Source organism: Megalops cyprinoides, chromosome 1 (assembly GCF_013368585.1).
Source record: "Megalops cyprinoides isolate fMegCyp1 chromosome 1, fMegCyp1.pri, whole genome shotgun sequence".
NCBI classification, from domain to species: Eukaryota; Metazoa; Chordata; class Actinopteri; order Elopiformes; family Megalopidae; genus Megalops; species Megalops cyprinoides.
Window position 1 is genome coordinate 15,324,791 of NC_050583.1, and position 27,699 is coordinate 15,352,489.

A 27,699-nucleotide genomic window follows, 5' to 3' on the forward strand; every position below is an offset into this window, starting at 1 on the left:
TGTACAGAGTAATGACAGTGTATGATGTCTCTGTGCAGCCCCAGGCAGCCTGACAGAATCTGCCAGCCACAATTTGTTCATTTCTGGACACAGCCCTTGAACAGCCCTAGACCCAGCCCTGGACCCAGCCCTTGAACAGAACAAAAAAACGGTCCCTATTTATTCATTTCTGTACAGCACACTGCTGTAGGCTGATCTCCTGCTGCTATCTTAGCTTCCCCGTAGCGTATTTACCCAAATGTGACAGAGCAGGAGAAGAGAAAGGTTTCTTTTTGATTAAAGTTAAACATGAGACAGTAAACCAAAGGCGACAAGATAACGCCAATTCAACTTGAACTGCTCTCAACTCCTGCACTCCCTGCGCAAGAGAATCGCTGCAATGAGGTCTGGACCTGGTTCATCCCTGAGCCCCTCCTCTGCTGTTTCCCTGAGCCCCAGGAACCCCCCCCCCCCCCCCCCCCCACCCACCCACACACACACACACACACACACACACACACACACACATTTTCAGTGTCCTGTCTCTTCTCAGTCTAAGTAAACATATCACTCCGTTACGTGCCCTTCGACTCTCAACGCATGCTATTTTATGCTGCTTTTACAATTAACATGGCCCCTGACACAGCCGGCTACAGACAGGCCACCGTGATATCATGCGAAGATGAGACAGGATAGCGGCACTGATTGATTCACATGCAAAAGGGTTGATATCAGCGCAGTAGCATCCCTTTGAGTCAGGCAGCCTCTCTGGAGCTGGAGCGCTGAGAATGTTACGTGGCTCCAGCAGGCACTGTCTAATTCATCATGAAACCTGTCACATCTGCTTTACTGTGGCCTCTGGGATCAGGGACACCGAACGACTCTCCTCGCTGTGAGTCACCAAAAGCATTCTCATGGATTTTTCATAGCAGAGAGGCCTGCGAGGTAAACTCCAGGAAAGTTAATGTATGTCAGTCAAAATCTGTCAGCCAAACTCCAAACTGGATAATGGGGTCTTCAACAGAAGAGATGCCTTGTGTTTTTTTCTCATCCACAATTGTTTACCAGAAAATCCACAATGATAACTAATGGTCTAATGGATTGTTTCTTACAATAAGTCCCCTCTGTGGCCACAGAAATGCGTCTGCTTCTTGCTTGTATTAATGACAGACAGAAACTTAGGTTGGTCACCTTGGAAACTAGAGTGACTGGATTTGGTGTTCACAGTATTCAGCATTTTAGTTCAGTAAAGCACTTTTTTTTCTGTTTTTTTTTTCAGAACTTGATATTAATATGTACAGACAATATTGAACATGCATTCACACAGACATCTGTTCATCAGATATATATGGTGAAGCAACACCTTCTATATACACAATTGAAAACAGCTGTTGAAGCACCTTTACAATTGTTTTGCTTGTCTATTTTAATCTATACATTTTTCTGAGTATGACTCACTGTATTTCATGTCTTTTCTCACATGGCTGGAATGTTCCTATAAGTGCCTGGAATTGTGCAATGGTTCATCCCCTGCCCCTCTCGCTGGCCCAATCATGAGTGATATTTGTGGGGACTGTCTGTCTTCTCTGGAGGAGCAGAGCTCACTGGTCCCGAAGAGGCTGCTGAAGGGGTCTGTCGACTCCCGGACGAAGCCTCAGGCCTCCCTGCCAAGCTGCCCCGCCTTTCCTCCGACACCTTGGGACCGTCTTTTCCCTTGAGTCCCTCCTGTGAGACACCCTTGATGGGCCCCAGCATGGTTTTGGCCACGCTGGTGAGCTGCGTGACGAAGCTGGCCTTGTCGCCCGGGGAGACCGGCCGTGACTTGCTGGACCCGGGTGACACCGTGGTGGGAGACGGGGTAGGGGACGGAGAGTGCTCCTCTACCACCTCCAGGAGACACTTCTCCTCCCAGTCCAGAGCCCCTCGGTAGCAGTTCACCGGAGATGGCCCCTTCTCTTGTCTGGACTTGCCCGGGGCTAGAGCTGGGAGTGGGGGTGGTGCCACTGAGCTCTTGGCCCTGGTTTCTGGAGTTCTGTAATTGGTGCCTAAGCCTCCCTTTTTCATGCCCTCTCCGGCTTCTGCGCCTCTACCAGCCTTGAGGACTTCAGCAGTCAAGGCAGACACTGGCAGTACACCTTTGTCCAGACCTGTGCTCCTCTTCTCTGCGGTCCCCCATAGCGGGTCGGCTCTGGCAGGACCCGGCTTCCTGTCCGCCTCCTGCTGTGGCTCTTTCTGTCTATTTCTCTCCTGGCCCCTGGTGCCGCTCTCCATGTCCACCACATGCTGTTGCTTCCGGTCTTTCTCTGCTGGGCTCTGGGTGCCCCCCTGTGCAGGGCTCCTCTCTGGGGGCTTGGGCCCATAGCTTGTGCTTGCTGTCTCCACAGAAGACATGAGATCTTTGACATCTGGAGATTTCCCCACGGGGGTGGATCTGTGCACTGGCAGTGCTGGGCGTGGGGGCTGCGTCTCTGCTGCTGGAGGTTCTTTGGCCCTGGAGGGCTCAGTCATTGAGGATTTAGTAGCCATTCGCTGGGTGTCTGTGGTCCCCTCTTTGGTGGGCGGTTGCTGTGTAAGCACCCCCGCCCCACAGCTTCTCTCCTCCGAAGCCTCGCTTAGCCTCTCTCTCCCAGCCAGCAGGGCGTCGCGGCTGAGGGGCGACTCCTGTCTGCCCAGCTTCCTCGCCGGCTTCAGGGTGCCAGTTTCGCAGGCCGTGGGGGAGGGGCAGGTGGGAGTGCAGTTGGGCAGGTTCTCTCCCTCCGTCTCGAGCAGGCTCTGCAGCCCCAGCTCGCTGTGGAAGGAGTCCTTGCGGTACTCCGGGTGCGAGACCTCCAGGCTGTGCTTGCGCATGGCCATGCCGCCCGGCCCGCCCACCCCCTTCTTGTCCTGGGAGGAGAGGGGCGAGCCCAGCTTCTCGGCCGACTGCACGCGCTTCAGCAGCGGCGAGCGCGGCGGCTCGGCGCTCTTGGGCCGCGGCCGCACCACGGGCGGGGAGGAGTGCAGCTTGGCGGGGAAGGTCTGCGTGGTGTTGGAGCTGCCCACCGTGTGCCCGGGCAGGGGGGGAGGGGACGACTGGGTGGGCGAGGGCGTGTGCGCCAGCGGCGACAGCGGGATATTGCCGGCGGACTTGCAGCGGGCCGAGCGGTACTGCCGGTGCAGTTTCGGGGACAGGCCGTGCAGGGAGCTGGGCCTCATGTGCTGGGACGCCGCAGGGGAGTTGGGGGTGCTGGAGGCCGGGGAGCTGCTCTGAGACGAGGCGCCTGTGGAGAAAAGGAATCGTAGAGTCCCTGTTTAATTAGATCATTCCAGCACAGCATTAGATTTTCTGTGGTAGCAGTAACTGGCATTAAAAGAAGTGTGCACTGGCTAAGCAGAGCTGCAATACCAGATGCTAATCTGGAATGACAGGATAGGCTCTACTAAGAAGGTGGGATTCTGGGATTTGTTTGCTGGGATTGAGTCTCTTTTAGACAGTTTGTACATTCTGATACCTAGAGGTGTTTTCAGCATTGAGCAGCAGTGGTAAGGCCAGGGCTGAAAGCCCAGATGTCACTTGACCCTATACAAAGAGCTTGCTGAGAAGGAGTGGTTGCAACGTGACGTGGGGGGCGGGGCTCACCGAGGTAGGAGGAGTCGGGGGTGGAGCGGTAGCTCTGGGTGGGGGACCGGGCTGACAGGCTGTGGGTGGGGGAGCCAGGGAGGCTCTCACTGGAGGAGAGAGAGCGGTTGAGGGAGGAGAGGCTGCGGCTGGTGTGCAGCAGGTTGGACTGCTTGGTGATCTTCCGGAACAGAGAGCTGCGCTTCTTGCTGCTCAGAGACAGCGAGAGAGACGGAGGAGTCGGCAGGGTAGAGAATGCCAAAGAAAGAGAAGCAGAGCGTGTGTGTGTGTGTGTGTGTGTGTGTGTGCAAGAGAGAGAGAGAGGGAGAGAGAGAAAGAAAAAGAGAGAGAGAAAAAGACAGTAACAGAAAAACAGCAAGGATGAAAGGAATGTTAAAATTCTTGTTGCAACTTCAACATTTTGGGTATGTTATTGTGTTTTGACTGTGTATAACCATGCAGCAGGAGAGCGGTTCGGTGACGACGGGGTGTACCTCTCCTGGCCATCCTTGGCCAGCGTCCTCTTGTTGCGACGGGCCATCTTGGACTTGTAGCTGGATTTGCGAGCGGGGCCGATCTTGATAGAGGTGTTCTCAAAGGGTGTGGTGGTCACTGTCACCTTGTTGCCACTCTGAAGGGGAACATGAAAAAAATTGTGCTAACCGTAATTTCTGTATAACTTGTACCTATAATATTCTCTGCGCTTGCATCAACTAGGGTATTACAGGTGTTATCGGGTTAATTAAACTGTTATTAATTTGGAAATAAAATGCTTTTATTTCAGTTTATTAAACTGAAATAATAATTAAACTCTGTAATGAATTTGTAGATGAAAGTTATATCATTTGCAGTGCCTGCTCTTACTATATTTGCCATTTAAATTTAAATTGCATTTTCTAAACCAGTCTGCATGTGTATCTGTTTATGCTGGCACCCTGGATAAACACATCAACTTGACAGATAATAGCAATAATGACAGCAATAAGACATATCACAGTGAAGCTCATATTACCAAAGCATTTTAATTTAGGTAAAAGATTCTCTCATGCTCAACAGAGGTTAAGCAACAGTAACTGGCACTGATAAACTGGATCAGGTATCATAGTGTCAGCCCCTTTTCCCCGCTTCCTCTCACCTTCAGGATGAGCTCCACCACCTCCGTGTGGACCAATCCGTGGACAGCCTCCCCGTTCACATGGGTGATGAGGTCACCGGCACAGAGTCCTGCTTCTTGGGCGGGGCCTCCATCCTCCACATGCTGATCAAATGAAGCAAATGAAGCTTGAACCAACGATTTTCGACAGGCGTACTACTAGATCAGCCAAAGTGGTAAAGGAGGCAAGCGCTTCACTGATCTGAGGGCAACACACAGCGGTCACTGAAAGGTATATTTAAGTTACATTACATTACATCATGTTCATTTAGCAGACGCTCTTATCCAAAGCGACCTCCAGAACAACAGGACATAAGCATATCCATTGAAGCTGAATTAGCAACCAGTGTCAGGCCAGGTTAACAGCACTTCCAGACCGATGAGTGTGAGCATAGCACTATTAAAGCCCTACAGAAAGTTAACTTGTGCAACCTGAGTAGACGAGGAATGCCAAGTATACTACCATTCATCAGCCATGGGATCAAAGAATCCAAAACCCATTGCAATACTGCATGTAAAATAAACAGCAAGTACTAGAAGTAGCAGGTGTTAGGGGGCAGGGACTGAGGTGGAACCGAGATGCAGTCTGAAAAGGTGGGTCTTCAGTCTGCGTCGGAAGAAGTTCTGAAGTTACCGGATTTAGTTTCTGTACTGTGAGACTCCGTGGGAGTATAAAAGGCCCGCCTGCCCTGCTCTCTCACCCAGACGATGTGGTGCACGCTGTAGACGTCGCTGTCGCCCATGTAGACGCGGATGGCCCGCAGGGTGAAGCCGTACTTCTTGCCGGAGCGGTGGATGGTGATGGGGGAGCGCAGCACGCTCACTGCGGGGCAGTAATCTCGGCTGGGGGAGGAGTCCCTCGAAGAGGGGTTAGAGGACAGGGAGCGGGGGGACATGGGACTGGCCAGGGGGGAGCTCCCATGTTGCTCCACTGAGCACAGAGGGGGGGGGGTGAGCAGAGAGAGAGAGATGACAAGAGTGAAATCAGCAGACAGAAAAAGGGAGCTAAACCTACACATACAGTGAGACAAAATTTTTCTATGGACACGGACAAAATAAAAAACATCTTTAGTAAAATCTGAAAATTGGATTACGTTTTATCTGTCTGTAAGCAATGTTTGTCAAACCCAATGTTTTAGCAACATAGATAGCAGGACTCCAGCTGCTTTGAAAGCCAAGCCCTCACCCCTCTGTCTCCCCCTTGTGGCAGTTTTAGGTACCTGCAGGGATGATGACGGAGAGTGCCGTTGCAGAGGCGGACTTGATGACCTTGGTCCCAGGTCGCGGGCTGCGCTTCTCCCCATCGGTGGACAGCTGCTGATGTCGTGCCCGCCGCAGGACAAGGTCATTGGTGGCCCGCAGCCCGAGGGGGTCAGGGGTTCCCGTGTCCCTGGGGGCCCCTGCCGCAGCAGCTGTGGGACCTGTGGTGGTGCCTCCTGCTACCTCACCAGGACGAGGCGGCTTGTCTGAAAAACCAGTAAGACATTTTAGGGGTTACGATGGTCACCTTTAATACTGACCTGAATCTAACACCTCTTAGCGAAATGTTGGTGTAATGTGTCCTCTCTTTGTCACGTTAGACAAATATCCCCATCCAGGCGATAAAATTGAAATTCTACGGAAACGCTCACAGACAGCTGTGGATGAAAGAGGATTTGGGAAGGCTGAAACAAAGCACATCGATTTACATCCCTGCTCATCTTCCACTTACTTTTATCGTTTATGCTTATCCCTTCGGTTATTTCACTGTCTTTTCCTGCCCTCCTTTGGAGTGTCTCTATTTACTTACTTACTTACCTCCCAGACCTCCTGCTCATGATCTCTACTTAAGTAAACTGCACCTCTCTCTCTGTCTCCCTCCCGCCCCCCTCGCTCTCTCTCTAACATACAGTGGGTGATGTTCTGCAGCTTGAACAGGTTGTGCTCTGTTTCAATAACAGTAAATGATATGTTCACTGAGTTACTTATTATTTGTAATTAGTAATTTGGATCTGAATTGTATTTTTCACTCTGCATCATCCCTAAACGAGAACATCAGCCAGGGTGTGTGAAAAATAAACAGAGTAAAGTGATAAATAATGTATTACAGCAATTACAGTACAGTATTAGTGCTAGAGAAGAAAAACTCTTTTCCTTCTTCCAGTGTACATTTCTCTTTCTGTGTCTCGCTGTCCTCACCGTCCTCCTCTCTCCTGTTTCTCCTTCCTTTCTTTCTCCCTCCTTCCCTTCCTACCTTCCTCCTCCTGTCGCCCCCCCCCCCCCCCGCCCCGCCCTCAATGATCACCCACCTCCCGCCGTGGCCCCGTTGCCATCCTTTGGTGCAGTCTTCTGCTCTGCTTGGACTGAGGGCGGGATCGATGCCCCCTCCAGAGAGGTTCCTCTGGCTTTAACAGGGGGCTGCCGTGGAGGTATCTCCTGGTCACCCTCTAGTGGGGATGCGAAGCGGTCCATGAGGGCGGAGAACCGTCGCCGGGCCCCCAAGGGTGGGCTGGAGTCCCCCTCCATGTATAAGGACTCAGAGCACGACAGGCGCTTCCTGGATAACAGAACACCAAGCGTGTTCCAGAGCGTTGACTTTAGATGGCCTTTCCTTTGCACAGGGATTAAGCTGTCCGACACAGTTTTCACATTTAGTGGAGCTGCTGTGTCTACTTGTAAATCCCAGCTTTTTACGATAGAGACTGCACCTTGCCTCCCACAACTTTAAGCCCTTCCTTCCTTCCTGCTACATCAATCTCTCAGGGGTAAGTGTGTTAGCTGATTCAAACAGATAAGTGTGTGGTTAGCAATATATTTACTGAGGCTGTAAGAAGCTAGCTATCTCATTCTCTCTGTGTCTGTGTCTGTACTCAGTTCTATTTCTGCAATAAGCTATGTGTGTGTATGTGTGTCCATGTTTGTCTGTATGTGTCAATGTGTGTGTGTGTGTGTGTGTGTGTGTCTATATGTGTCTGTGTTTTTCTATTTGTGTGTGTGTGTGTGTGAGTGTGTGCGTGTGTGCGTGCGTGTGTGCGTGCGTGTGTGTGCGTGTGCGTGAGTGTGTGCATGCGCGTGTGTGTGTGCACGTGTGTGTGTGTGCATGCGTCTCCTCACTCACATCTCCGGGGATCCTGTCCTCCAGCTCTTGTCCCTCATGGTGAAGCTGCCCAGACTCTCCCTCTTGGTTCCTTTGTCCTCTCTGTGAGTTTTGTGCTCCCTCCTGGTGACAGAGGGCTTCGGTTCCAACTGAGACAGATGCTCCATGCTACTGTAAACCTGCAGATCACACCCCCACAGACAGCTTACCCTCCAGTCAAAAGTGCCAGACCCCACATAGCCCCATAAGGGATGAACAGTCACTGTGCAGGGAGCGTGTGGGCTCTAAGTACTGTATTTCATCCACTCTAGAATTGCTTTTAGACTGCCTTCCATTCTCCCTTTCTTTCACACAGTCCAAACCTCCCCTCTTCTTTGCCTTTTATTTTTAAGCACACACTGTCCATCTGTGTCCCTTTGATGCGTGTCGCGTGTATTTAATACGAAGGTTACTGATTATTTATGAGAATAAGATGCGTGAGGCAGGGAAAGGGTAGGATGCACAAGAGTATCTGAAGGACACTACTTGGGAGTTAAAGTGGTTTATGCAATCTGTTTACAGAAGCAAAACACTTTTTACATGAATCCGCACAGCACACAGAGCATTAAACAAGGCCACCTGGTATCTGATTAAGACTGAATGAGAAGGGCCCAGCTGTGGGGAGGAGAGTGGGTTTGGACAGCAGTCTTATTGTGTTGTATTAGTCATGGACAGTGGTCTAATTGCTTATGGACAGTGATTGTACTGGGGATGCCCAGTGGTTGTATTGGGTATGCACAACGGTTGTAGGTGGCTGTGCACAGAGGTTGTATTGGCAATAGATAAATTGTTAGTGTATTAATGGAGAAATGAGACGCAACTGAAAAACGACAAAACTGTGGACTGGCGTAATTACTGAGAACTGGTTCATTATTATTGACTCTTGAATTATTACTGGTGCTGTTTGTATGGTGAACCTCTCCTCTCTCCTTCTTTGGCAGTGGGACTTATTCTGGGTGGGAAGAATAGCCTAACATTTCAAGCAGGTGGATATCTTTCTCACATCTTTGATTTGCCCAAGTGCTCAGCTGTGGAGGACCCCTGGTTCGTTCTCAACAGATACAGTTTCGGAGATGCCATCTTTACACGAGCCGAAGAAAACGCAAGGCACAGTTTACGCAAATAGCGACCACCTCAGAAAGGAAAACATTATGGATAAAATGGTGTTTTTGATGAGATATCACACCAAACACATAACTGGCAAAGCCCCAGTTAGCTCACTAGCTAACAGTAAGACTGGCACAATGACTCTCCCAACATATAAAATGCAAGAATATTTTTCTACCTTGCTACAAGTTAGCATAAGTTAGTTTACCACAAATTCAATAAATAGTGTGAATCCATCTTGTGTGTCAGTGTAGACCGAGCCACTTTCTAATGTGATTCCAGTTGTATCATTAGGTTAATATATAGTATTAATCTGTAATAATACAGATTAAAAAATATGAATGAATACAAACGCATCACATTAATAAAAATGTGGCTCAGTGGATCTCTGTTAGACCACAAAGGATACTGACAGAAACACAGGTTTTGACGGGGTCTTCATTTCACGCGGTTAGTGCTCCCACTGAGGAGTATGAGACACTGGTAATGCCTTTGAAATGGATATAAGCCGCAGGGGGGGCTCGCCCTCTATTTACAATACGAGAATACCGTCTGATCACCAGCACAGCAAGAATCAGGCAAACAAAGATATTCTTTGGCTACGTTTGATCAAACAAATGCATCATTCATTTTTTTATGTACGTGATATCCACACAAATGGCTGCCATCTGTTCAGGAAGGAGTTACAGGGAGGCTGTGAGAGAGCGGTGCGGTTGGAGAGGCTACGCCTGAGAGAGGTCAGGTCTTGGGCTGAGTCTGAAGTGCTTGCTGTGAATGGACCTTGCGCTGCTCGGGTGCGTGTCTGTGCAGGGGTCACGCCTGGCTCATTGTCTCCCTGAGACTGGCTTCGCTCAGCACTCATCTGGTCTCCTTGGTGCTCCACCGCAGCTATAATGAGCTCTCTATCTGCTGTCAGGGCCCTCTCTCTCCCACGAGTGGTGCTTCAGATTCACACAGGGAGGGAGAAAGAGAGAGACAGAGAGAGGGAGAGAGAAGTTTTGTGTGGGCTGACCTTGCTGAAGCGAGGAGAGCAGGAGGAAAACTGTCGAATCTCCACTGGCTCGTCATCATTAGTGTCATCCTCATCATAAGAGTTAATGTGATGGTAGCGCTCCGAACGGGCTGAGGGAGGGAGAGTGAGAAAGAGAGAAAGAGAGAGAGAGAGAGAGAGAAAGAGAGAGACATGTGGAGCATAAGGTAAGTAGAGCACAGCAGCACACAACAACAAACTGCAAATAGGAGTCAACTGTACAAACACAGTCATTACTCTCAGAGACACAGAATGCACAAAACGTGCACAGAGACTGATCTGGGGCTGAGCTGGCTGTGGCAGTGGGAGTTCCCCCTAAGTAGGCAGGGGGCGCTGTGAACATAAACTCACTGTCAAAGTAGCTGGTGTCCTCCTCTGACTCCAGGTGAGGGATAAACTCTGCCTTCTGCCGCAGGAGGCTGTTCCAGTCCAGGTCGTTGAAAAAGGCGTGCTGCTTCACTTCAAAGGCTCCGCCTGGTGGCAGGGAGGACCAAATCACACGGCTTGAGAGATCCTCCTTATTTCAAAGAGCATGGTGGTGATCAACATGCAAACTGGGGTAACCTATCCTCCAGCCTCTACCGCCGGGTGTGTGCTTACCTGTGCCTAGCCGCATCAGGGGGTTGGTCTGCAACAGAGTGGAGATCAGGCTCTGTGCATCAGCAGGAAGTGCTTCGTCACCCTCCGGCCAAACAATGTCATCTAAAGGCACGGGGACAGACAGAAAAGGGAGACGTGGTAGCTAATCCAATAAGACCATTCGATACTGAAAAGGACACAGACGATGTTAAAGGACTCGGCGATGAGACAGACATTACATTACATTACATTGACAGCCTTTACCTGTGATGACCTGTCCGAACAGCTCCTCGGGCGTGTCCCCAAAGAAGGGCACGCAGCCCACCAGGAACTCATACAGGATGATGCCCATGGCCCACCAGTCCACCGGTTTGCCATACCCCTGCCTCAGGATCACTTCCGGGGCGATGTACTCTGGGGTGCCACATACCTGTTGGAGGGATCCCCCAAAATCATGAATCATGAGCAATGAATCACCCCTGACCAACAGTCTCATTTCCTGTCATACACAGGTCCCTGATTGGACCGCAGGTGATTCAAAAGGTACTATTTCGATGAATATTTGCCGAATTGGTTGAAAGGAAAACCCTTTGTGCAGTGAATTCTGGGGCAGTGATAAGGGGTATGTTCACAATGACTCTTCATCGCTCTGAAATTTCTAGCACACAGTTTTCACTCCCTGTGAAACGACCTTGTATTGAAATGATTAGGAAATGCGTGGCGATGGTAAGTCTACTGTATGTCGTTGAAGGAAATGATAATGGCACAAATTGTAGTCCCAATAATCAGAATCGCTATAATTGGTCCTACCCTGTTCAGGAGTGGAAAGGCTTGAGAGACACCATTTTTGCATGAGCAGAAATCTCTCGTCTATTCAAAACCCTATATTAAAACATGAAAGGACTTGTATGTGTTTCATGTGCAGATGTGTATTCATTAAATACAAACAGATGCCCACAAATTGGGTGGGCGATGCTGGCCAAATGATGATTATGATTCTAATTTAAAGCACAAAGAACAGGCAAATAATTGCAAAACATTCCAAAAATAGAGCACAAACAATGCTGATTTTGACAATATTAAAATAATATCCTGTAATTATAACCTTGTTTGTTGTTGCTGAGGGTATTGGTGCAAAACGTAATATCACTGCTTTGTACACACATAAACAGTACGATGGTGCAGCTATCAACAATCAGATGAGCTGGGAAAACATCCAGCTATTCCTGTAGCCCTGCAAACGGACCACATCTAAACCTAACTCAATCTGCATCTAAGGTCAACCAGCAGAAACAGACAGGAGTATAACCTGAGGCCTTACTCCCTCACTCACAGGCTTCTGCTGGGAGGAGCACCGGTGAGAAAGGAGGAGTCAGAACTGTGATTGGCAGCACAAACTTAGCACACTTGCATCAGATCTGAACCCACGATGGTGATGAGATCCTCAGACATTTCTCTCACCCTGAGCAGCAGTCCGCTGTGTACCTGTTTGTCCAGGAACTCGCGGGCGTCCTTCTCTATGTGTCCCTCGTAGAGGTTAGTGGTCAGGCTCATCAGACCCATCTTGGACAGGCCAAAGTCAGTCAGCTTGATGTGCCCCATGGAGGTGATCAACAAACTGAGGGAGAAGACAGAGGCCTTTCATTTCTACCCAACGGGAAACGAACAACAGCACAGCTTCGCAGACAGTGCTTTGTTTTTTTTTTCTCGTGCACTGCATGTTCCTGGCCAGCAGGGGGAGCTTACTTGTCGGGCTTGAGGTCACGATGCACAATGCCGTAGTTATGCAGGTACTCCAGCGCCAGCACGGTCTCGGCAAAGTACATGCGTGCCATCTCCACGGGCAGAGCTCCAATGTTCTTCAGCAGGGTGGCACAGTCACCCCCTGGAGACACACGTGGGAGAGAGAGACAATGTGGATGGACGTGGCGCGTAATTGCTGTTTTTCTCTGCTTTTGTGTGGTGTTGTCTTCCACGCCCCATGCTTGGCAGCACCAGTAACGGGACTGACTCACCGCGCCTTGATGTCTCCTCACGAGTTCACCGCGTTTTCCCGTGATTGCAGGATTAACAAGGAAGCTCTGACGCTGTGTTTTGTTAAACCGGGTCTGCTGCGTTTGAGGGTAGATTTGATTCACGCTGGGGTGCGATCTGACCCTGTTTCGCTGAGAACTGGGCCGCTTGCCATCTTTACACCCTAATGTCAGTTGAGACCGCCGGCTGAGCCCCCGCCCTCCTTACCCTCCACGTACTCCATGACCATGCAGAGGTGGCGGCGCGTCTCGAAGGAGCAGAACATGCTGACCACGAAGGGGTTCTCGGCGAAGGTGAGGATGTCCCGCTCCACGAAGGCCTGCTGGATCTGGTTCCTCAGGATCAGGTTCTGCTTGTTGATCTTCTTCATGGCGAAGCGCTGCCGGGTCTCCCGGTGCCGCACCAGGTACACGGCACTGCAGGGCAACACGACACAGATGCATGTTACACTGACTGTGTGCCAGCACCATTACCACGTGACAACGAGAGGAGCATATCAGTAATTAAAAGTCGGGGGCCTGCCTGTGCCGCCCCAGCACTCACCCGTACGCCCCGTTGCTGATGAGCTTGATGGTCTGAAAGTCAGCTTCGCTGGGTGGCTTTTTGGCTCGTATCTTGCCCTGAGGAGACACAACAGTTAAGGCGGGGCCGTCTTAGACTGGAACTGTCTAGATTAGCTACGCAAAAAAAAAAAAAAAACAGAAATCTGCAGGGTGTGAGACTGTCAGAGCGCATTTAGTGCCATCCCAGTCTCCCCGCTGCCCCTGCAGCTGTATTTCAGTGGCGGTTGCCAAGTTTGTTCATTACAAAGGGGGTCTGATGCCAGCCCTGAAGGGCCAAAGGATTTTTCAGAGTTTTATCTCAGCTCCTTAATAAATTGAATGGAGTCAATTACTGGGATTAACTGCCACTTGATCCAAGTAATTAGTGCTGGATTGATTGGGTCTAAAAGGCGGTGTTGGGGTGCAGGAATGGGGGGTGCTGCTTCACCCCAGAGAGAGAGGGTGATTTTTTTTTTACCTCTGCAGAGTCATCTGTCTCTGGAGTGTGAGGTCCCTCACTGTCATAGCTGTCCAGGTTCACCATTTCTGGAAGAAACCAGGGGGAAAAAAACACCTCTGGTCACGCAAACCCTTCAAAACTCTCATTTTTGCTATTTATATTTACAGAGACAACAGCATTATGTCACTGTGCACTTTCAAGTTGTTGGAGGATTTCACAAAAGACACGCAGGAAGAGGCTAATGGTATAGATAATGAGAGTCAACTGAAGCAGACAAAATAGCTGGGTAGGTCATTTTTTTATTTCTGTTTCATCTAGTTTCATTTCATCATCCAGTCTTCTGTTGCTTAGCAATGCTACAATACAGTAGGTGTTATAAAATTCAGCCAGTTATTTCTTCTAAAATACATGGCGGATCTATACAGCATGCAAATGTTCAACAAAAAAACTCCTTAGCTCAGATTAATGCTGCTAGTATTGATAAAACATGGATGCTTCTCTGTAGTACAATCTGATTATAATGCTGGTCTTTCACAAAAAGTTAATTCACAGCTGCTTCAATGTGTGAAGAGACTGTCAACAGCTAACCATCTGCATATGTGGCTATTTTTATTATGTTCAATAATAAATGCGAGTTTCTTACTCACTAGGCATTGTTTTATTCACAACATGGAATGACACAGAAAAAGGCATACAATCTAACGGTTAGAGGCCATCATATATTCTCACGTACCTCAGTATCTTTAAATCACATACTAAAATAAACACAATTTGTCTGTGTGTGGCACCAGGCACAAACCTTTATATGCTATTACAATAATGGTGGCACGTGGGTTATTGTCAGACCTGTCCCTCCTGAATCTCATTCTAAAGCCTTTTCTCTGCTTTTCTGTGCCCCTACCCTCCAGAGGGTCCCTGGTCAGGCCCAGCTGGCTGATAATGTATCGAGGGATGTCCGTCTTCACAAGGTGTCCCTCCTTGGCATGGTCCTCCGCTGCCTCCAGGAGGTGGTAAAACTCCTCTGGGTTAAACTCCTGCCGGGGGAATGCATAGAGTGTGACACACACACCATCTTGTTAGGTCTGGTACGGGGATCCCAACAAAACATGTGAATACATACAGGCTCCCAGGGGACCCACAAATACAAGGAAGCCGGGTACAACATGACAGATGAAATTAAGTTATTTAGCTATAAAAGATAAATTTTATAGTGAGCCTGGGTGGGGTGAATTGCTTTTTATATATCTCCTGTATCATAATATTCAATATGTAAGATTGAGAGAGGACGACATAGAAACCACTCACAGAGCTCTGCGTTTGGATAATAACCGACTTAAGTGTCTGTGACATTTCACCAACCCAAGAACCAGTGCCGACAGGAAGCTGCAAATGAATCGCACTGACACCATCTTAGCGTGCTTGAACTAACAAAATGCTGTCTGCAGTCAATCAATTACACCGCTGGCATCTGGTGTTAAACGCCTTCAACACCCCGACCGTTTTGACCTCAGCACCTCAGTCTCCCTGGCAACCGAGGAGCTAGTCAGAGGAGGCAGACCCGAGTGACTGACAGGTGGCGGGGTTCATCAATCAGAGCGTATAGTGTTACAATCTCTTTCCATCTCTGCGTGCCCTCAGGAACGCCGCATCCTTCCTGAAACCTCTCCGTTTTTGTGCTGAACACGGTCCAAGCCATCTGAGACCACATAAAACATTGTGCTGACGCCCTCACATTGCTGCGTGTGGGCGGACAATGCTCTGCTTTACATTCCTCTTAACGACACACACACACACACACACACACACACACACACACACACACACACACACACACACTCTGCGCTGGATATGACATGACAGTGTGATATCCTTCCATCTGAAATTACGGGAACACGCCGTTCACACACAGCTAAAGAAACAGGGCGATTATACATTTGATCTGGTTTTACAGCATGAGGAATATGCGTTTCTCCTCTGGCTACAGGAGAGGATGTGCAGCTGATGTATGCGCTGTGGTCCAAGCATAAGCCCTGCTAGGCACAAAGACAGGGGCGTGAGTGACAGCATAAGGAGCGCGATGCTGTTCCTCTGTCTGATCTCAGACTGACCATCAATCTCTTCTGCCACATGTCAATGCAGGCAGCCCTCCTCTCAGAGTGGGGGGTGTTCCAAGACTCTGGCCTAAACATGGCTGCAGCAGTCAGAGCATAGTGCATAGTGGTAAGGGGCAGGGCTCATAACTAAAAGGCTGCTGGTTCGACTCCTTGATGGGGCACTACTGATTTATCCCTAAGCAAGGTACTTAACCCAGAATTGCCTCAGTATAATATCCATCTGTGTATATGGATATTGTGTAAAAATTGTAACCCATGTAAGCCACTCTGGATAAGAGTGTCTGCTAAATAATAATAATAATAATGCTTTGAACCACAGGACACATTGAGGAGGGTGTTGCTGTAAGTATGGTGCAGGGAGGGGAGCGGGCTCTATTAAATGTTAAATGTCCTCTGTGTTTGTGGCCTGTGTGGCAGCGGGGGCTGGAGTGATTAGCTTGTGCACAGACGAACACCAAGGGGCTCGTGGACCAAAAGGCGAGCAGACAGCGTCTCACCAGGCACTCCAGAAGCCTGGCTGGGCGAGAGATGATGATGAGGAGCTTTTTCACAAGCTCTGTGACGAAGGCCACCTCTGCGCTCTCTGAACGCTCATAAGCCTGAAAAAGAGAGGGAAAGAGAGACAGACAGCGTGAGAGAGACAGCGAGGGGAGAGCCTGCAATTCAGTGTGAAAAAACAAAGCTGATACAGCTGCTTTAATCTTACTGAATCAAACCGAATCAACCCAACTCAAACATGTGGATCCAATCCAAACTATGGCATGCGCTTTAAAGAAAGATTAATTTCTCTGACAGTCACAATCATCATATTTTTCTTCAGTTACTGATGCCATTCTATTTTTATCTGTATTTGAAAGTGCACCGCTAACATACCGTTCAATTGGAGCTAATTCAGCCTCGGAGCTCTGTGGCAGGGGGTGCTTGACTCAGCCCCGACCGCATAGACTCTATGAAAGTAGACTATTAAGCCTGCATTAAACTATATCAACAGCACTTAATCAGATCAGCCCGATCAAACCCGACTCAATAAAACCTCATTAACACACGGCTCATGAAATAAAAACAGCCCCAACCAGACAGATTCGAACCGGAGTCCATCAAAAACACGGACCAGGCCGGCCCAATCGAATAAGACTAAATGAAATCTGATCCAACAACCGAGGCTGATAAAGAAAGTCCTGACCAGACTTCAGTTGTACACAAAGCAGGCCAGTGTGTCTCAGCCCGAGCCACACGTACACAGGGCGGGTGGGGCACTGGGAGGGGGGTGGGGGGACAACTCACATCATGCAGAAGCTTCTCCAGGTTCTCCTGCAGCTCGAAGAAGTAGACGGTGGTGATGAGGCCCTCGCGCGCCTTGGTGAGGCAGTCGCGGGACAGCTCGGCGATCTGGTGGTGGATGAAGCTCAGGACCCCGTCGGCCAGAGGGAGCACGTTCTCCGGGGAGTACTGCTGGATGAATTCGGCCAGGCGCTCCTCCATCTGCGCCGTGGCCTGGCCATCGCCATGCACAGACACAAAAGCAGCAAAGCAGACATTACCCCTGGTACTGAACCAAGGGAGGATGGGATATGTGTGTCTGTGTGTGTGTGCATGCGCGTGTGGGGGGGGGTGTCTGCGGCATATCATAGAATAATCTAGTGTGTTATTGGAATGGGAGGGTTCTTATAGGGAATTGTGGGTGGTAATCTTGTTAATATTGTTTTATCTGTGATGGCATTTGTGGCTCCATCACAGAATAATCCTGCCGCTATCAGGCATTCAATATACTTAAAATCGAATCGACCAAAGTTAATTTATGCCCCTCGCTATTTGATTTCTTTCAAAATTGATTAACAGGATGTGTCTTAAGACACACAAATCCACAAAAAAGTTCTCACGTGGAGCTGACTCTGCTCTTTGCTTGGGGCGGGGAGGGGCGGGGGGAGCAGAGATCATATCCATTTCCATCACATTTTTATGGAGGGGTCCAGAAAGAACATTATTCTAAGCTGAATGATAAGTCAACAAGGCAGCTGGTGATTGCATCGTGGGTGAGTGTACGTGCCTGTTGTGAGAATGTCTGACCTTAGGGAATCGCTCCTTGTAGACATGGTTCATCATGACAATCTCGTTGTCATAGCAGGAGGGTGAGCGTCCCGGGCTAGGGGAAGAGAGAGAGCGTGACAATCAATTCTGCGTTTCTCAGCTCGGGCAGAGTGCAGGGTGATGCACAGGAGTTGAATGTTCTGTGTGTACATTACACCACTCAACCAATCAGGAATTCCCCACAGCCAGACGCTGTAATGACTTGGACTGCCATTCATTTGTACCATTGTAAAAATGCTTTACAAAAGCAGGGGCAGGTGCTCCCACTCAGACCGACCTGAGGCTGCGGGAGCGGGGCCGGACGTGGGGGGAGCGGCGCCCCCCGTCATCGTCCGTGATGCTTTCGGTGCTGCCGAAGTGCTTGGACAGGAAGTGCAGCTCGTCCAGGGTGGGCTGGAACGGCAGCTGGTGCAGCCGCTCCTGGGAGGAGCTGGAGGACTGAGGAGAGAGGAGAGACAGAGAAAGAGGGAAGAGGGAGAGAAGAGAGGAAGAGAAGGGAGAAAGAGAGACAAAGCCAGAAGAGAGGGAGTGAGTGGAAAAAAGTGGGAGGGAGTGAAAAGGTTGGAAGAAGAACTGTTATATAATATAGAGCTTCTAGATGGTTCCTGACACATTACAAGCATGAAAGGACACACCCAGCAGTTAGAGACTTGAAAGAGAGGCCACTTGGAGATGTTCCGCTGCACTAAAACTAACACTGCTCTCAGAATTCCCTGAGGTCTCAGACTGGTTCGTCTCTCTTTTCACTGTAAACCACTGAAAGGTTCCTCAGCACTGCTGAAAAAAACACCTTGAGTCAACTTCAGGCTTTGATAAACAGACCCCTCAGGGTTTTCTGGAAGAGGTGGGGAGGGGCACAGATGTAGGAGCCATCCATTGAAGATCCATTAAGACTGCCACTCAGACTTCTACAGCCACCGCTAATGGCACAATCTATCACAATCAGCACCATCAATTAAACAATTAAGGACAGGAGCTTTGAGGATATAGATGGAGTGGTGGACGGTTGAAGGAAGGAGGATAACTGTCTCCTCCTCTCCTCTCTTTATCGCTCCCCTCTCTCGTTTCTTCAGCCCTCCTTTCTGCCCTCGGCTCTCCTGGCCTCCTGCGTGAGACTCCCTGCCTTTCATCTCCGCCTGCTCCACGCAGGCCCTGCCGTAACTAATCAAGCGCATAATGAGCCGTGCTAAAGCTGGGTGCTCTGAAACCTGCAGCCTGCACCGGCGTAGGACTGAGCCCAATCAGCTCCTCTCCTTGTGAAACAGGCCTACATACTATATCCCACATACAGCTCTCAAATCTGCATGTTTGCAATCAGCAGAGACAGACTGTGGCTTTCAATGGCCAATGAGGTTCAGGCTTCGTATCGAGATCCTCAACACTTACCCACCTGGCGAGATAGCATTTTTGGTCTATCGGATTATTTCGCAAAATGAAGCCTGCACAATGTGTGCTCGACCTCTCTCTGTCTCTCTTGTCTTTATACTGTATACTATACCAAATCAGTAGCTAATAGCTCTGTACTCCCTTCTCTTTCTCTGTCTTTGACTCACTCTGAACTCTCAGTTCAGTTCTCAGCCCCCCCCCCCCCCCCCCCCCCTCTTCTTTGTATGATTTCACTTGCTATTTTCTCCCTTGGTTAATGCCATTGCCACTGTGGCTTTCTCCCTCTCTCCCTGTGCAGATGTGTAATGTCAGGGTGTTGAGAGGCATGCAGAAATGGAGGGAGACTCATGCTGAGGACCATTCTTATGCATGCAGCCTGTATGGCTTTATGTCCTATTGCTTTCCCTGCGGAGAGAGGACAGGCCATCAGCCCACAATAAATCAAGTTGCGAATATCTTAGCAACCGATCTGCATGAGGTTATTTTTAGTTCCGTTTAATGTGGGATATATGTTAGACTCGCACGAACACAGCGTTTCATTTTAAATTTACTGCTGATTTTCACAGCATGAGGAAGAGAGAGAGAAAGAGAGAAAGAGAGAGAGAGAGAGAGAGAGAGAGAGAGAGTATGTGTGTGTCTATGTATGTGTGTGTGTGTTATCATGTGTGGGGGGAACGTGTGTGTGTGCATCCATGCATGAGGCCAAGGGTAGCAGTCACAGTGTATAAACTACAAAACGAAATGGCTTTTCTATTTACTAATGGCATGTCACATATTAAGCATGCAAATATATGCAAATTGAAAATCAGATCTAAATATTCATGCATTGAATACTTAGCTCCAATAATCTGATAATCACAAATTAAAATATCACATAAAAAAACGTTTGCCTGAGTAATATGCACACATACGTCAATCCCGAGAGATCTTATCAGATAGTCACCACTGCATGAGGAAGGACTTCTGAATGCTGTCTTAAGCAATAGGGGAGTAAAGGTTCTTTTAGATGATTGCATTCCATTACCAGGATACCAACACACATTGTCTTGCCCCATTCAGTGATCAGTGATTCAGTCTCTCATAAGAGCAGAATTGACACATACAGCGTTATTGTAGCATGGAATGGCTTACCAGGTCTCAGAGTGGAAGCAGATACTCTTAGAGAATTTAAGACCAAGCTTAACACCATGTCATGTTAGACCCACTTTAGTCAAGACAAAATGACGAGCCTAAATGTTCTGACTGGCCAGGTGTCATCATGACTGTCAATGTCAGTATAGAGACAGAGCAGAAGGGAGAAGCATAGGGAGAGAGACAGCAGTAAAGAGAGAGAGAGAGAGAGAGAGAGAGAGAGAGAGAGAGAGAGGGAGGCAGACAGAAAGGGGGGGGGGGGGCTTATGTAAAAGGTATATTGAAAGGTGGCTGATACCGTTGAGCTGGGTGTGTTGGTCCCATATCCTGAGGAGGGCAATGAGGCCAGAGACCACCGCCTTCCGTCTGCCCTGCAAGGTGGGGGAGAGGACAGCAAGTTAGTCCCAGGAAGCCTCAACAGTAAGTTCTCCACTGATGAAGGGGGGGTGGGGGGTGGGGGGGGGGGGGTCACCACTTAGCAGCACTCTTCCAAGACGGCTTTCAGCAGGGCTCCCTCCCAAGCCCTACCACACAGTCAAGCAGACATCAAGCCTGAACAGAGCCATCGCAGTAATGACACCCCGCAAAGGCAGCGGCGAGTGGAGAGGAGAGGAGAGGAGAGCCCCCCCCCCCCCCCCCCCCCCCCAATTCCCGAGAGCTGCACGGACACGACATGCGATCAAGACCAAGTCAAACGAATCAAAGAAACAAGAGCGAACGATCAACAGGAAGCTGCCGCGGCTGCCGCCGACACGCCAAGCAACATCGCGCACTGCAAAGGGGAGGACCACAGACAAGGAGCACAGCGCTGTCTGAAGCACAGTGACTTCCCCTCTCCGCACAGACACAGAGCTCTCTGGCTGTAGTGTTACCTGTCTGTTCTGTGCCCATGGCTGCTCAGGCGGGGGGAGGCGGGGAGAGATGCACGGGGTTAATATGGGAGACACAGAGACCTGAACGCTCAAATGTTGAGAGTCTCCTTCCTGCCTGCACTTATCTGAACACCGGCTGGTTCTACTTCCACTGCTCTGGATCATCATGTCTTATGATAAAAGCATAAGAGCGTTAGTGTAGTTGCTGGGTGTGCGGCTGTGTTGTAATGCAAATTCAGTTGTAAACGTGTTCACTGTTTTTTCTGTCTTTGCTCTTTGTAAGCAGGGAATCCCAGATTAGGCACACAACTGATAAAGGCAAGGTAGCAAAAACATGACAGAAGTCATTGACTAAAGAAATCTGTCTCTCTCCCCCTCTTTCTCTCTCTGTCTTTCTCTCTCTCTCACATACACACACACACACACGCACACACACACACACACACACACACATACACATGCACACACATTCAAGAGTCCCTTGAACAAGGGTATTAATTGAGAGGCTGAGGATATGTGTAACTATCTTTAATGAGGGTATTAGATATTCATTACATATTCAGGATTCTCCGGTGATATTCATCCTTTGCCATTGTGTTAGAATGTCATCTTCATTAGACAGGTGCAATCTGGGGAACAGTGTGGCGTGTGGCATATTGTGTGTGTGTGTGTGTGTGTGTGTGTGTGTGTGTGTGTGTGTGTGTGTGTGTGTGTGTGTGTGTGCTTGAGAGAGAAAGAGAGAGCCTCCAAAGAGAGGAGAAATACTGATGTTTCTTAAAGTGAAACATGACTAGCACAGTACAGAGCTGTCTGCTACCGTTTAATGAACAGTAACCATGGAGAGGATAACAACTTTCATTTTAGATTAATTCATTCTGCATGCATATATGCATACACGCATGTGTGCACATGTATATGTATATATGCACATATGTACACATGTATGTATGTTTATATGCACAGCTATAGTTCATTATCCTTTGTGCTTGTGTATGGCTTTTTATTGTTAAATATGCTTTACCAGAACAACTGTGAAGTTAACGCTGGCAGTAAAGCAAGCTGAGCAGAACTGAATTGAACTGAATTAAGAGAGCGAGCGAGACAGAGAGCGCTTTGATTTCCCTGCCTCCATCGCTCCACCCGCCTCTCCAACAAACTGCAGGCTGACTCTCACGTCAAGCGAATCAAGAAATATGTTCATCTGTGACACTTCCTCTCACTCAGTTCCCCATCCATCTGTGTCTCTTGCCATCTTGCTGGTACCGCCTGTGACAAACTACAGATATTGGCCCAATTCTTTGCCTCGGAGTAAATAATGGTGCCATACCTTTCACCGTTAGACACAACCTTCCCCGAGGCACGGAAAGACGGAAGGGAAAAATCTCCCCTCCCCACCTCAAAGAAAAAAAAAAAAACTGTGCAAACATTAAGATTTGTGATTTGGTTCTAGCTCAGCCGGGGGCCATTATGTCTTCAATTGTTTTAACTGAGTGCCACTGAAAGGGCAGTGGCTGCCTTGCTGAAACACTGTGACTCACACACTGACCTCATTGTTTAATATTTCAGATGGGCTTGAGGGACCTGCGACTGAATCAAGCCTCTCCGCTATAGCTGCTTCAGAGACACAAAGCCAGCCTCAATAACGTCTCTAAAATCACCCAGTCCACCGGGATTATGTAGGATTCCAGCACCGAAGTGCTTCCAGGGTTGCAATACAATGCATTATGGACTTAGAGGACCATATCCTCTATCCATCCACTATCCAGCATATCCATCCTTTTCCAGGGTGTCCTACATAAGGATGCTGCTACTCAACATGTTATCCATCTAAACATCTGGATTTTAACTAAAGGAATCCAAGAACCTTGCTTCCAATAGCAGTACCCCACTTTGGACTGGAACCTGCAGCTCCAGCTTCAGTTGTATAACTACTATGCAACACTGACCTGAGAACATACAGTATTTCAGGAAGACAGGGTTGTGTTAGCCTTGATATGGAACAGGAGTCAGAATGAACAAGGGTTTGGGGGGGGGGGGGGGGGGGGGGGTGTTCCCATGTGATGTGGGATGTACCTTCTGGATGAGGCGAAGGAGAAATGCGCTGGGGCACTGGGGGAGAAGTTCCGTGGGCTGTCCAAAGGGCTGCTTCCTGCAAATCACAGGGGAGATACAGGGACACAATAAGGACTGCATCTACAGTCAGAGCAAAATCAATGTGCTTATACAACACAAGACAATGCAGAAAATCAGGCAATTAACATGCCCTCCCCACTGAATACTGCACTCACCAATGTGGCCTGGAAGTGGCGAATGTGGGCGGGGCAGGGTGGGGGAGGTGCTCGTCAAGATAAGGCTCTTCCTGTTACTGGTACGGCAGCTGTCAATAGAAAAACCAGCTTTCAATACCAGGCACAGTACAGATGTCATCATGTGTCAGTCTACACCAATGAATGACCTTTATTAGTCTCGCTTCCACCCGTGAACACCACCAGCCCATTTCAAATCTTCTTCAATGCTCCAGGTGGTGAGACACATCCTTTTGCAAAGCTGAACTTCTAATACTGACACCAAAGGTATATTTGTATTTGTTAAAAAAAAAAGCAGCACACAAACTAAGAATACCGAATCCTGCTGAAACCGTGACCCTGACTAGGCAAAGACTTGGAAAGAGACCCGTGAAAAAGAGACAAGAGTGCAGGGCATTGCTGAATGTGGAATGCAGAGTTTGGGAGAGCATGTGTTCGTGTACTCGCACGTGTGTGTGTGCGCATTTGTTTTGTGTATGCGCGTGTGCAGGGAGATGGATTGTTTGAGGTAGATCCGCCCAGTTGGAAGGCCCCGGCGATAAAGAATTTCAATTTCCTCCACTGTAAATCCTGACCAGGCTCCTTTCATGTGGGATAATGATGCGGAGCCGAAAAGAAAAGAAAGCATAATGATGTGCTGTGATGAGTGAACCGATGAGAGTTTAAACCTCTTGATATCAACAATGATTCCGCCGGCACAGGCAGCCAGACACACAAAGGGAAGAGATCTTTCGCCGATACCTGTCACGTAGCGGACTCAGGTACACAATCACCTCAATATTGACTCCGCCACGCTGTACTGACAGCTCTGAGGAAATAAAGGAGAGCCGCTGCCATGTGAGAGCAAACACAGGCCGGTATCTCCTTCTGTGAAACACAGGCCAGTATCTCCTTCTGTGAAACACAGGCCTGCATCTCCTTTTGTGAAGCTCGGGCCTGTATCTCCTTCTGTGAAGCTTGGGCCTGTATCTCCTTCTGTGAAACACAGGCCGGTATCTCCTTCTGTGAAGCTTGGGCCTGTATCTCCTTCTGTGAAAGACCGGCCTGTATCTCCTTCTGTGAAACACAGGCCGGTATCTCCTTCTGTGAAACACAGGCCTGTATCTCCTTCTGTGAAACACAGGCTTGTATCTCCTTCTGTGAAACACAGGCCTGTATCTCCTTCTGTGAAACACAGGCTGGTATCTCCTTCTGTGAAACACAGGCCGGTATCTCCTTCTGTGAAGCTCAGGCCTGTCTGATCTATCTCCAGCGGATCTAAATACCCCTGTCGCAGCACAACCAAATACTTAAACCTCACTATCAACGCGCACTCGATAGAAAGCGATACATGTATGCTCTGCACGCTTTCTGGACTATACAGTGCAGCACACATTCAGGGGCAATCACTCAGTACAGCCTGCAAGCGGCAGAGACACTGCCCCGGTCCTGGAGCTCGGACAGGGCGGGTATCGATCCACTGAGCTCATCGGGCCTGTTCCGTGAGCCCGCAGTGAGACGGGCCGTGTCTCCCACGGTAAGCGAGCGGCTCCTCCACCACGCAGCCGCACAAAATGGGCTGATCGCGCAGCACTTGTCAGGCTGCCTGAGCGCATTATTCTCTGAGGCCGGTCAGCACTCTCACTGCATCAGAGAGGGGCGTGACGCTAAAGCCATTACAGAATTGACTGTGGGAGCTCCACAGGCCTCAGCGGCGCTTACATATAACACACACACACAGACACGCACACACAAACTCCCACCCACTATCATGGTAGACGCCTGCTACAGTCATGCAAATGGTGGCATTTTGCTGCAGCACCTCTGATACAAAAGAAGCTCATTATGGGACTCTGGAGGTGTTTCTGTGTGCAGTGCCACGCTTCCTAGCCATTATGTTAGGGACTGCACGATCACCCTATTCAGAGTGCGCAGCCCGGTCTCCATGTTGGCTCTTCGCTGGTGCCGCATAATGAGGATCAGAGTACACGGAGTACTTCTGGGGGCATGCTCATCTAGGCTTTAAACTGCGCATCCAGTCTACAGTCGATGGAGAAGATCATGCCCCGGTGCCTAAATGATGCAACCATTTCCAGCCTCCACATACGCGGAAATGTGTACACACACAAATGTGTAGACACACAGATACACACACACAAACACACATGTACACACACACACACACACGCACGCACGCACACACGCACACGCGCACGCGCGCACACGCACACACACACACACACACACACAGTATGCACACACGCACGCACGCACAAAGCAGAAGATGCACTCTGTGGTTTAAGTCAGCTGATATAAACTTAAAATAAAGTTGAGTCTAATCAGGCATTAAGCAGGCTCGATTCTAACAGCAGCTTTTGTTCTGCCTCAGGTTTCCAATGCACCGCACATTAAAAAGGTCAGTTCAGGTGGTGCTAAACTTAGAGTCTTTCAGACGCCTTCCCCTGACAGTAGGAGATTTGAGTGCACATCCTGGGGCAGCAGTGCCATGGGAGTCCAACCAGTGCCGAGCAGCACCGCACAGGAGAAGTTGTTGAAATAATGACAAAAGGCATATTGAAAATAATAAGCTCTGGTATTAAACACTACAGCTGTAGCCATGTATCAGCTCCCTTCTGACATCCCTTTTAATTCAGTGTGCTGGCTCCTTGGGAGCAAAGCAAACACTATGAGACAACACAGTCTCTGCTTTTCTGAGCAGAGAAAATTGTCAGTCTTTGTTTGGTTCAGGAGCAAAGAGGTGTTGTTTGCGCCCGTAAAGCTTGTGGCCTTTAGAGGCTCCAGACTTGACCCTGTTTTGCCTTAAGGGCTTAACCACAAGGAATTCAAAAAACATCCATACATCGTCTTTGCCCCACTGAATATCAGATCCCGGTCTGAATAATCAACATCACTGCAGGAAAACACACGGAATTCACAGACTGCCTGCAGAGAGGGAAAGAGGGAAACCTCTTTTAAGGAACTTGGAAAATGTATTAAAAGGGGAGAAAGAGAACCCTTGCAATAGTTTGGCGCAAGGCACAGACAGCAGGAATGCCTCTGATGATAAATTTTGACAATGAGCAGTATAAACAGACACTTTAATGGGACTGAAATAAGGAGAAAGATGGCCTCTGTGTAAGAGATCTCACTCGGCTGTGATCAGTTCTCCAGCTGAGCAAGCTGAGGAGATAGCACATGGATAAATGCAGACAAAAAAAATGTAACATACTTAAATATTTAAAGGAAACGCATTAGTCTTTAAATGTGTAACATCCAGGCGGCTTCATGTAACTTAATGACATTACCCACTAATGCTCTCTCTGTCTCAAAGAGGCCACCGTGAGAGAGACATCTGCACAGCTGAAGTGCTTTCTTTCTCTCTCCCTCCCTCTCTCCCTCTCTCCTTCTCCCCCTCTCCCTACCCCATTCTACTCCATTGCTCTTTTTTGCCCCAGTTTCTTTGTGCCATTTGAAATAAAATATGAACTGTCAAACTCAATTACCATCAATATCACCAACTGATAGGATCATGACACATACACCCTGTAACAAAATACAAGCAAATAAACAAACTAGGTTAAATCCAGTACAGAAAAATATGCTAATCTGCGAGTCTCTCTTGGTTTCTTTTTGTTGTCTTTTTCTTTCTCCTGTCTCTGTCTGCCTCTCTCTTTCTCCTCCTCCTCCTCCTCCTCCTCCTCCTCCACCTCCTCCTCCTCCTCTTCCACTCTTCTGCTTCTTTCTCTCTTATCTCTCCACACTGGGGTAGCTGGTTAATTATTCCTCTGAGTCACAGAGGAAGAAAAGGCAGAGATGAGAGATCCATAAAGAATTTACACCCCACTAAAGAGGAGGAATCTGTGCCAGAGATGAGGAAAATCCCACTAAAATTCCTCACAAGCGGCGGTGATTTATCATGACCAAGGGTAAAAAAGGAAGACGTAAAAGAACGCAAACGTCTTCGCGCTGTGTATTCTGAAAGCCAGCCAGTCTGAAAAAGGATACGAAAGCTGACAGTGGATATAAACATGAGCATGTGGGTGCACGGTTTCTGTGAGTTTCTCCCTGCACTTCTGCCACACACAGAGGCTTCAACATCTCAGGCACTGAAGGGCGGCTGTAGGAGAGCAAGCTCTGCAGATTCTGCAGTCTGAGCTTGGAGAGTCCTGAGAAGGAGTCTCTGTCAGGGTCACAGTCGTCCTGGGGTCCCCCGTGGCTCAAGGACTGGC

The 27,699-nt window shown here is 48.9% G+C and overlaps 1 protein-coding gene across 4 annotated transcripts in view; it reads right to left on the minus strand.

Moving 5' to 3' along the window:
- Positions 1-523: 523 nt before the first annotated feature.
- Positions 524-27,699, minus strand: part of LOC118776668 (microtubule-associated serine/threonine-protein kinase 1-like) — a 49,810-nt gene continuing 22,634 nt past the window's right edge. For 3 of the 4 annotated variants that reach the window (XM_036527163.1, XM_036527159.1, XM_036527180.1), the window contains 26 exons: positions 23,474-23,562; positions 23,259-23,334; positions 21,186-21,206; positions 20,612-20,684; positions 18,074-18,234; positions 17,776-17,851; positions 16,993-17,202; positions 16,206-16,307; positions 14,496-14,628; positions 13,613-13,680; positions 13,136-13,212; positions 12,800-13,008; positions 12,305-12,443; positions 12,044-12,176; positions 10,823-10,988; positions 10,580-10,681; positions 10,331-10,453; positions 9,962-10,071; positions 7,825-7,982; positions 7,016-7,263; positions 5,948-6,193; positions 5,429-5,658; positions 4,710-4,832; positions 4,069-4,205; positions 3,596-3,783; positions 524-3,236 (listed from right to left, as the gene is read on the minus strand). In XM_036527163.1, coding sequence (XP_036383056.1) covers positions 1,531-3,236; positions 3,596-3,783; positions 4,069-4,205; positions 4,710-4,832; positions 5,429-5,658; positions 5,948-6,193; positions 7,016-7,263; positions 7,825-7,982; positions 9,962-10,071; positions 10,331-10,453; positions 10,580-10,681; positions 10,823-10,988; positions 12,044-12,176; positions 12,305-12,443; positions 12,800-13,008; positions 13,136-13,212; positions 13,613-13,680; positions 14,496-14,628; positions 16,206-16,307; positions 16,993-17,202; positions 17,776-17,851; positions 18,074-18,234; positions 20,612-20,684; positions 21,186-21,206; positions 23,259-23,334; positions 23,474-23,562 — 5,104 coding nt within the window. In that variant the 3' untranslated portion in view covers positions 524-1,530. The remainder of the gene's footprint in view (positions 3,237-3,595; positions 3,784-4,068; positions 4,206-4,709; positions 4,833-5,428; positions 5,659-5,947; positions 6,194-7,015; positions 7,264-7,824; positions 7,983-9,961; positions 10,072-10,330; positions 10,454-10,579; positions 10,682-10,822; positions 10,989-12,043; positions 12,177-12,304; positions 12,444-12,799; positions 13,009-13,135; positions 13,213-13,612; positions 13,681-14,495; positions 14,629-16,205; positions 16,308-16,992; positions 17,203-17,775; positions 17,852-18,073; positions 18,235-20,611; positions 20,685-21,185; positions 21,207-23,258; positions 23,335-23,473; positions 23,563-27,699) is intronic. The other variant, XM_036527172.1, reaches the window with a different exon arrangement.